The sequence below is a fragment of the Octopus bimaculoides genome, chromosome 5, assembly GCF_046866305.1.
Source record: "Octopus bimaculoides isolate indiv1 chromosome 5, ASM4686630v1, whole genome shotgun sequence".
NCBI classification, from domain to species: Eukaryota; Metazoa; Mollusca; class Cephalopoda; order Octopoda; family Octopodidae; genus Octopus; species Octopus bimaculoides.
In genome coordinates, this window is record NC_142932.1 from 86,929,308 (window position 1) to 86,939,848 (window position 10,541).

Below are 10,541 nucleotides of genomic sequence, written 5' to 3' on the forward strand. Positions count from 1 at the left end.
TTTTTCTCCCTGGAATGTGACAGAAGCTGTTCTCTGCACATTTTCAGTGTTTATTGCTCCTGAGCATGTGCCACATGCAAAAACTATCTTCCCAAGGAACCACTCAGTGAGATTTAATATGGAGATTTGTAGTGTGACAAACTTTTAACCACATAACCATGCTTGTGTTCTTTTCTTCATGAAGAAGATACTGATCCAAAAATATGTTTCAAAATTTTTGTCATATTTTGATATTCTCTCTATTGTTCTCATTTTTACATGTCTGCGTGGATTGAATGATGAAATTTTACTTTGAGAAATCTCAATTTTTCCTTGTGTCTTTAAAACTATACTTACTCGTGTTTAGATAAATATTGTTTGCATTTATATTACAGGGGTGGATATGAAACATAGAGAAATATTTCCTGCCACATTTGTAGATCGAGGACCTGATTATCCATTAAGAAATGCTATGAGAATGTTTGATTGGCAGGATTCTGTAAGTTGACTTTCTAATTTCAAAATACAACATTATTTCCAGTCAATCTTCCTTGCATTGTTTCCTCCAATCTTTTGCAGCAGGTGTGTGGAGAAATATATTTGTGTGCAAGTTTTGTCTTTTATGTGGTGTATGTGCACATTCATGCAAGTAACCATTGTTCAAATTTCTTCAATTAAAAAAAAAAAAATTCGATTTCAACAAGTGGACCTCTTTGGTTAAGAAGCTTCCTTCCTGACTATGTTTTATTTGGTTTTATTATCATAGTCTGATGTCATCTTATAATTGTTGTAAAGACATGCTATGACTATTTTGTAGATGCTTTGCAACTTTTGTGTAAATGCATTATGTCTGTTATTTACACATGACTTGTGTACTGCTTGTTATGATTGTTACTTAGACACGTGTTAAATGCTTAGCAGCATTTTGTCTGTCTTTATGTTTTGAGTTTAAATTCTGCTGAGGTTGACTTTGCCTTTCATCCTTAAATACCAGTTGAGCACTGGGGTCAATGTAATAGACTTGCCCTCAACCTCCATGCCCTAAAATTTCAGGCCTTGTGCCTATTGTAGAAAGAATTATTATGAGAAAGCTTGTATTGATATTTAAGTAACATTTTGATCTTAGTATGTTTTGTACATATACTTTCAGTTTCCTTGTATCTATAACTTCCATCTCCGAAGAATAGTTATACAGCCTTTCAACTACTGCGTAGATGATGTAAGCTGTGTTGATAAATTTATAAACCTTACTGATAAAGAAATTCTTATGGTAAGTTGTTTAATTTAGCCATTGTTTTTTAGAGCATTGTTTTGTGTTTTTATTAAATCTGTCTATAAAATAAAATCGCTTCCATTCAGAATCCACTGAAAATTTACTCCTTTTATAGCAGTGTATTTTATATTTTACTCCTTCACAAAATTTAATTAATTGACTCTGGTCATGCTGGAACACTACCTTCAGGAGTTTTAATCAACTGTATTTCCCACTTTCATTACGTAGTTTAGTACTTGGGTGATTGATATAGGAAGGGAAGTAACTCTCTCATGTTAGTTACTTCCCTTTAATGACTTAAATATAAAGCTGAGAAGATTCATGGAATATTTTTTGTTTCTTTTTGAGCATATTTTCTGAAAGTTTATACTGAAATTTTCTTGAAGAGATTGTTTAAAAAATTTGCATGAAATCTCTTTGTGTTTGATTCAAAGGCATAACTACAGATTTCTGCCCCCACCCCCGACTTTGGATGACCATAATGTTCAGAAAAATGGATATTTTTTAATGAAATTGTTTACGAATATGTTATATCATGTAGATTCCGAATATACAAAATTTTTTGGTGTGGGGAATTTCGGAAATTTCATTGGAGTCCACTTCAATTCGTCTTAACTTTCAAGAAAATGGTTACTTTTTAATGAAATTCTCTACAAATATACCATGGACTATGTAGATTCTGAGGACATAGGAATTTTGGGGGAAAACAATTGGGGGCTATTTTTGAGAATTGTTCCCCACTCGTGGGTGTTTCTGAACAAGTCGTCCATATTTGTTTCATTTTCTCCATTTTGTGCATTTCCAAATCTTTCCTTTTCTAGGGAAAGGAGCTGTTTACGCATAATTTCGATGTCACATTCATTTAATATAATGAGCAAAATATTTTAAAGTGAAAATGACTTTAAAATTACAGTAAATATTGCCATAAGTTTCTTTCGAGTGCATTCAATATATCTCAGCTCCAAAGATTTGGTTGCTATTTCTAGCACACCCTGCTACTAAGTAACAGCTATTTGTGATAAAGGACCCAAAATACCTGTTATGTGGTAGCAGGGCATGCAAGAAATAACAGCCAAATCTTTCCTTTTCTGGGGAAAGGAGCTGTTTACGTGTGATTTCAATGTCACATTTGTTGAAAACATGTGAAACATGGAAAAGAAAAAAAATCCCATGAAACAAAACTCTGTTGCTGGGAAACTCAGACTTCCCCAGTGACCCAATGGGTCATGGGTAGTCTAGTAAACATTAAAGATAAAATTGTTTTCAAAGGTGTTTTGTTTTCTACTATTTATGTAATAAACTCCATTAAAATATCAATGTCTATTACTTGCACTTACAGTCTCTATTATTTGGTTTCATGAAAGCAAAAATATTTTGTGGCTTCAATAAACCAACTATTTATAATCAAATATCTTTCTGATACAACATACATAACAATAAACTGCTATTGATACTCAGAAAGTTATTAATTTCTTTATAAATGATTACTTTTTGAGCACAAAGATAAAATCCCTTAGCAAAAGGCAGAAAATGCAAAATATCAACCATTTTTCTGTAATATGAACCCATGGTTACGTTTAGCTCAAGCAGTTTGATTACATTGCAACTCAATGAGACTTTCTTGTAGTCTATTATCAAAAATTAGCTGCTTTTGTCTCAAATGGGTCTACCTATTTCAGACTAACTTGGAATGTTCATTTCCAAGAGATCTTTGAACCTAATTTCTATATCATTATGCAATTTCTTTATCTCCTCAGTGTACACCAAAATATCATCCTCTTGCAGTTACTTCTCAATAGTGGTAAGAGTTGGAAAATGCATCAACTCCATATGCCCAATATTTACCCTGAATAATTAAGTTTTCCAAAGAAACCACTAGTAGCCTCTTTGCAAATTAAAAAATTTTAATTTTTAACTTGTAACTGGCTCTTCAGCAAATTTAGTATTTTGGATATATCTGAAAGGTAGAATATGTCACTTTTGGCATCTTGTACTTCTTCTCCAAGTTGCTTACCATTCAGAAACATTATAAAACTATCCCAAAGTTCAACAATTACCCTTAGAAATTATTCTTAGATATATGAACTTCAAAGTAGTAATATGATATTTTAATATATACAAGACTTTCCAATGCCAACTTGATAGTTTATTCATCAATAATAAATTATTATCAAACTGTCAAAGGAATCTTTAATTTTTTTTTCTATTGAAACAGAACTCGAGATATAAGAAATGCATTGTGTGTTTTCTGGCTATGTGAACCACTCCTCATGCTGTTTCTTTGCCAATCTATTAAACACCACTTCCCTTTCTCTTGCCAACAAAAGGTTGTTGAAAACATCAGACTTCCCTTCTTCCTCAGAGCAGGAGTAAATTAGACAAGTGATTGTCTATGTCAATTAGCTGTAATTACTAACTATTGACACAGATAATCACTTGTTTTATGGGAATTCTACTGTTTCACGCTCATATTTAAATTAGTTGAAGATTTTAGTGTTTTTTTCTTAAATGTATTTACCGTTGTTACATCAAATGGGAAAACCCTCCAAAATAATCAGTTTCCTCTGTGTTTACTCACAGTTTCTTTTATTACAGAAAGTAATAGAAAATATTTAGAAGAAACAGAATGATAGTTGTGTGTACCCACCACTTAGTCCCAAATTTTCCTGAGCTTTGCAACCCCAGGTTGGGAAACTGATCCAATCAACTGGACTTACTATGTAAGTAATTAAGGTTATGAGCTGGCAGAAGTGTTACCACACTGGACAAAATGCTTAGTAGCATTTCATCTGTCTTTAGGTTCTGTGTTCAAATTCCACCAAGATCGACTTTACTTTCCATCCTTTTGGGGTCGATATAATAAATACTAGTTGAGCACTGGGCTTCATGTAATCAACTTACTCCTCCTGAATTTTTTTTGCAGAGTGGATTCCACTAAAGGCACCAAGGTTCCGGGTGGTAATGTTAAACTGAGAAGTGGATTAAATTTATCATCTATGCAAGCCACATTCTCAAAGTGATCTGACCCAGATGTAACTTTCATCATCATCATGATCAGGGCTGCGTTTTCAGTGTCATTTTTGTGAGAAAACATGCAGCTCTGGAGCTGGGCTTAAGAGCCACTTATTTGTCATTGGCCAGGTGCTTATCGATGACTTTTGAAGGGATGGCAATAAGCTGAAAAGAAGAAAGGCAACAAACTGGCAGAATTGTTACCACTCTGAGCAAAAGACTTAGTGATATTTTGTCTGTCTTAATGTTTTGAGTTCAAATTCTGCAAAGATCAACTTTGCCTTTCATCTTTTTGGGGTCAATAAAATAAGTACCAGTTAAGTACTAGGGTGGATGTAATGATCCCTTCCATGAATTTGCTGGCCTTGTGCCAAAATTTAAAAGCAAAATGATGTAAGCGACTGAATATTTGAGATTGGAATGTGTATGCTTAACATAATCCTCAATCAGAATCAGTGTAATAACTGTGTGTGACAGGGAATATGTCTTTAAATTTGTTCAATCCAGTTCTTATTCAAAGCTACTGTTCTAGATTGGTTGGGGACCATGTCTGAATCATCTTTCCATTTTTGGCATGGTTTCTCCTGCTGGCTACCCTCCCTATCATCAGTCACTCTACAGAGTGTACAGGGCACACTTTATCATGGCACTAGCACTAGAGAGGTTTCATGCTCTCAGCAAAACTCAGAAGTCCTCACTACTATACAATGTATTTGTTTATTCCACACAAATGTGATGAGTATGAATAGAAGAGAAAGGGTGTGATAGAGAAAGGAAACAGAGTGATGGGAGTGAGAAAGTGGTAGGAGAAGGAGTAATGGAAGAAGGCCAGTGATGATGAGTTACATGTTAGGTGAGGAACAGGATGAGTAATATAGATAAGGAAGAGAGATTTGTATCAAGAAAGACAATGATGGTTGTTATTGAAGAGTGATATGGAGGTGGGGTGAAAAACAATGGATTGTGGTAAAGGAAGTTGATGGTTGTGGTTATTGAATATGGATGTCATGATGGAAGGAAGGTAGAGTGATGAACGCTGATGGTAGAAGAGAGGTGGAGTGACAAACAATGATGGCGGTGATGGCAGAAGGGTGAATATGGACAAGTCCAGTGCCATTATTACATAAATGTCATTGGTAGTGAATAGAAGAAATGGTGATTGGCAAATGAGAGAAATACAAAGAAAGTTGTAGATGGAGACACAACAAGAATATATTAGAATATTGAACACATAATATGTCCTGACAGCAGTTAAGGAGATAATCATTTCTAGATTAGAATATTGATTATAATCAATGACCATTAAACTCAAAATGGATCTGGCATGGCTCAGTGGTGATGAAATTCACTTTGCAGCTACATAGTTTTGAGTTCAATCCTACTGTAAAGTATCTTCTACCAAAGTTTCTGGTTGACCATTGTTTTGTGAGTGAAATCTATAAGATTAAAAGTTATTCTCTCGAGACAAACCCTTAAGTAGGGTCTTAGAAACGCTTAAAAGATGTCTTTCTCCTTCTCTCCCATCAATCTTAGAGACCATTTAAACCAGCCATATTTGGCCCAAATATTCTACCTATTTTATGCTCTGATTAACCATATCTGGCCTCTCACATCTAATCTACATTGTCATCCTAAAAATAAACTATCACATTATCTAAATCTCAAAGCATAACAATGTGGATAAAAAGGCATTTTGTTAGACAAAAGGTTAAAGTGTTAAAAGGTTAAAGTGACTTCTTTTTCCTTTAAGTTATTAAAAATTAATACAATTTTTACAATTTTATCAAGTTTATTATTTTATTCTGTCATGCATAATTTTTTGCTTCTCTTCCCAATGAAAGTCGTCTTTATTAAATGTTTAAATCCAATGGTATGTGAACCAGTCCCCACTCTGTTTCTTTGCCAATCTACTAAACATTACTTCTCTTTCTCTTGCCAACAAAAGGTTATGTTTAAAACATCAGACTTTCCTTCTTCCTCAGAGCAAAATAACTTACTTCACTGTGTTAATTAGCTGGTACTTACTAACTGCTGACACAAATAATCACGAGTTTTATAGGAATTTTACTGTTTCGCTCTCATATTTAAAAAAGTTGGAAATTTTAGTGTTTTCTTCTTAAATGTATTTACCATTGCAACATTAAATGGGGAAATCCTTCAAAATAATCAATTCCCTCAGTGTTTATTTACTATTTTCTTTATTTGTTTACTATATTTTCTATTATTTATGTATTTATTTTCAGAAATTTTCCACATCTCCTAAACAAGAGCCACCCAATTTTGTTGAGGACTTCCGAAATACGTTTATTCACATCAGAATACATCCAACACCTATGAGATCTCTCTTCAAAAATGGACTTCCTCGCTATTATAAGCAATCCCCTGAAGGGCTGTGGGTGGATTCTGGTCACAGTTATCGATGATGTAATTAACCCTAATACAACAATAACAACAACAATAAACCAAGAGCCAACATATTACTTATTCATCTTGGATAATTTTATATTTACCAACAATTTTCATCCTTTCACATACTTCACTATCTTTGTATTTTCATACCTTTACATATACTTTCTCTATCTTTGTAATTATATTTATTTGTATTTCTATTCCATAACAGATTTGATCCTAAAAGTGAATCCAAAACTATTTTAGAACTTGTTATTTCAGTATCTAAAACAATGGCACCATTTTCCAATTTATATTGGTAAATGACTACAGAAATGCTATTTTATATTTATTTTTGATCCATGCCTATGACAAAATGAACTTACCAATATTTAGATACCTCACTCATTTATTCATCACAATATTTCATTATTCTTAATCTTTATTCAACTTTGGAACAACAGAGCCTAAAAGAGGCAAGAAACCCAGATAGTGGGACATTTTTGTGCCAATTGGAATTGAACCTGGTTAACCTGGTTTTCATATTTATCTCCATCCTTTTATGAAAATTTTTATTATTTTTTTGTCTTTTTCTTTTATTCCACATAAGATAAATGTAGATCTAAGAGTGTGTGTGTATGCATTTGTATATATGTGTGTATATTTGTGTATGTATGTATGTGTGTGTGTGAATAGGTTGATGTGTGGATGTGTGTACAAGTGTGTGATTGAATATATATTAGGATGTGTGTGTGTGTTCACATGTGCACGTGTAAATAAGTGTTGGAATGTTTATTTTTGTAAAATATTTTTACTTAATTCTATTAGACAGACAGAAAGACAGATGTTTGCTTATGCACATCTATTAGTGCGTAGATAGGAAGACTGATCGACTGACCGATAAACAGGGTGTCTGTCCATTAGTGTTTAGACAGAATTTTTAACAGTCATATAGACAGATAGACAGACACATAATTTATCTGTTCACATCTATTAGTGAGTAAATAGGGAGATGTATTGACTGATAGTCAGACAGGTAATTTATCTACATATGTCTGTTAGTGTGTAGATAGATATCACATGGACAAACAGATAGACAGTCATTTAGACAGACTGCCTCCACAGATTGCTAGACAGTCAAACCAGCAATTCATCTTCACACATGAGCTAGTGTGTAGTGTGAACTAAAATATGTTTTACTATAATTATGCATGGACAAATTGACTTTGTAGTGATCCGTCCCTTCATCTTCATCATCCTTGTTGTTTGACACAAGTAAAGAAATCCACAAAACATAGATTTAAATACAATTCTTCAAACTTTTAAATAAATTTTTGATTCTAAAGGCTGATATTTATTTTCTTCAGATGATTAAAAAGAATATATTTAAAAAAAAAAAAGAAGAAAAATATCTATTTGTAAACTGAATGTCATTTTATAGTGTGTATGTTTGATTTATTTTGAATTTAAGTCAGGAACCAACATCTTGAAAGAGAGCTAAATTGATTTCATTGCTGGGACAGTTCCTGCAAGAGATTGTTGAGTTTGATTGCTGGGAGAAGTGAATTTAGATCCTTCACTTCTTAAAGAAATCTCATCAAACTGTTCTGATAATTGTCCTGTGGAATAATTGTTGCCAACAAAGAAAGCCCTCACCAGTTTCTTTAGATCTTATCTTTGAATCTTTGAATTAAATGATCCCAGCATTTGATTGTTTCTTTTGTAAATTAACCACTTTGGAATAATGACAGCAAAGCTGATCTCTGCAAGATTGGAACTCAGAATGTAAAAAGGGTCAACAAAATACCACACAAGCCATTTTCTCCTAGTAATAACATTCTCTCTCCTCTCACTCTCCTCTCACTCTCCTTTCACCATCTCATGAACTTAGCCATGCACCCCACTCCTTACCAAGTCTTTGGCTCCACTTCACTTGTAGACACCTCCTTCTAACTCGAGTGCATCTCTATCATATCTTCACCATCTTCTCCTCCCCCCCCCCCTCTCTCTCTCCTCCTTGGTTAGCCACGTATCTTTACTACAAGACACTTATTTTTGTCCCTTTATTCATACTGAAACCTTGCATCACCTGGAACAAAGCCACCTCCACCCCCACTTAGGCAAGGATTTTGTCCTGTGAGTTATTTGGTGACCTCAATACTGCTGGTGCCATGTAAAATGCACCCAGTACATTTTGTAAAGTTGTTGGTGCAAGAAGGGTATCTGGTTGTAGAAACCATGCTAAACCAGACAGTAGAACTTAGTGCAGTCTTCTGACTTGCCAGCTGCTATCAAACTGTCCAAACCATTCCAGTATGGAAAACAGATGTTAAAAATTATAATGATAATGAGGAATGTTTATAAGATTAAGTACTATTTAATGTTAAACATTTGGTCTGAAAACGTTTACAATTTTGAAACATAAATATATTTTGTCTTGATAGTGCTAAAAAATTAAATATTACTAAATATTTTGCCCTAGTAGTCTACAATATTAACAAATTAACAAAGAAAAATTTTGATTCATAATGCTCTTAAAACATCTAAGTTTCTGATCTTTATTTGTAACAGTGTATATAACTCAAGATTAATGTGCTGGAATGATAATTTACAGTCCTCAGTTGAAACCTAAATATTGTTATTACAATCATGCTGCTGCTGCTGATGATGATGATTGTAATTGAAAATTAATAAATTAGTCTAAAACATTTATAGGTGTGGCTCTGTAGTAAGAAGCTTGCTTTCCAATCACATGGTTTTGGGTCAATTAAAGCCTTGTGAGTAGATTTGGTAGATGGAAACTGAAAGAAGCCTGTCTTATATCATTCAACCACGTTACTGGTTGAATATATTCTTAAGTCCACCATTTCATCAATTGCAGCAGCTTCCAAGCTTCACCACTAATTCAGTTCTCAACTAAATTGCAAACTATTAATAGTTTCAAAGAGGATACTTCCTCAGCTACACTTTGGCATAAATAGTTTGAGATTTGGTTCAGTAGAAAAAAAGTTACATCAAAATATGTCAGACCTCAAGTGAGCAGTAAAGCAGATATTCATCTTCAATTAACATAAATTTCTAAATTTTAAATTAAAAGTATGCTTTTCTTAGGCTTAAATGATAGAAAAATGCATGAGGAATTGAGAATTGTTAGTCGCATTGAACAAAAATTAGTAGAAAAACAGTTATGAGGTAAAATGTTAAGAAATTTAATGTCAGGAAGTAAGAAGTAACACTTAAGCAATAAGAATAAAGAATATATTTCTAAAATGAATGTTTACATTCTAAAGCGGTGAGCTGGCAGAAACGTTAGTGCGCCAGGTGAAATGCTTATTGGTATTTTGTCTCTCTTTGTGTTTTGAGTTCAAATTTCACCAAGTTTGACTTTGACATACAGATTATTTAATTAATTTTTTTTAACTAAACACTTTCAAACTTCCGATACTGGTAAAATGTGTCACATAGAACAGGGTTTATTCTTAACGTTTTTGACAAAATTTTGTATTTTAGAAGCAGTATTTCATCTGTCTTTAACTTCTGAGTTCAAATTCCACCAAGGTCAACTTTGCCTTTCATCCATTTTGGATCTATTCAATTAGACACACAGATTATTTAATTGAATTTTTTAAACTAAACACTTCCAAACTTCCAATACTAGTAGAATGTGTCACATAGAACAGGGTTTACTCTTAATGTTTTTGACAAAACTTTGTATTTTAGAAGTTATTTCGTCAGAAGTTACAGAGTGACAATGGACAAATTTGTGTTTGATAAGTGCCAGTACACAAAACTCTCAGCCTTTGACTTACTCTCTAACTTCTGCCACTGATATATATATAGATATTACATATATGTGTAAAAAAAAATCTCATCATGCAATCGAACCAAT

The 10,541-nt window shown here is 33.2% G+C and overlaps 1 protein-coding gene across 6 annotated transcripts in view; it reads left to right on the forward strand.

Moving 5' to 3' along the window:
* LOC106879332 (protein N-terminal asparagine amidohydrolase) overlaps positions 1 to 7,997 on the forward strand; it is a 30,506-nt gene extending 22,509 nt beyond the window's left edge. For 4 of the 6 annotated variants that reach the window (XM_014928841.3, XM_014928839.3, XM_089352528.1 and 1 more), the window contains 3 exons: positions 375 to 478; positions 1,130 to 1,249; positions 6,508 to 7,997. In XM_014928841.3, coding sequence (XP_014784327.1) covers positions 375 to 478; positions 1,130 to 1,249; positions 6,508 to 6,687 — 404 coding nt within the window. In that variant the 3' untranslated portion in view covers positions 6,688 to 7,997. Of the gene's footprint in view, positions 1 to 374; positions 479 to 1,129; positions 1,250 to 3,832 lie in introns of all 6 variants that reach the window. The other 2 variants (XM_052968359.2, XM_089352529.1) reach the window with 2 other exon arrangements.
* The last annotated feature ends 2,544 nt before the right edge of the window (positions 7,998 to 10,541 follow it).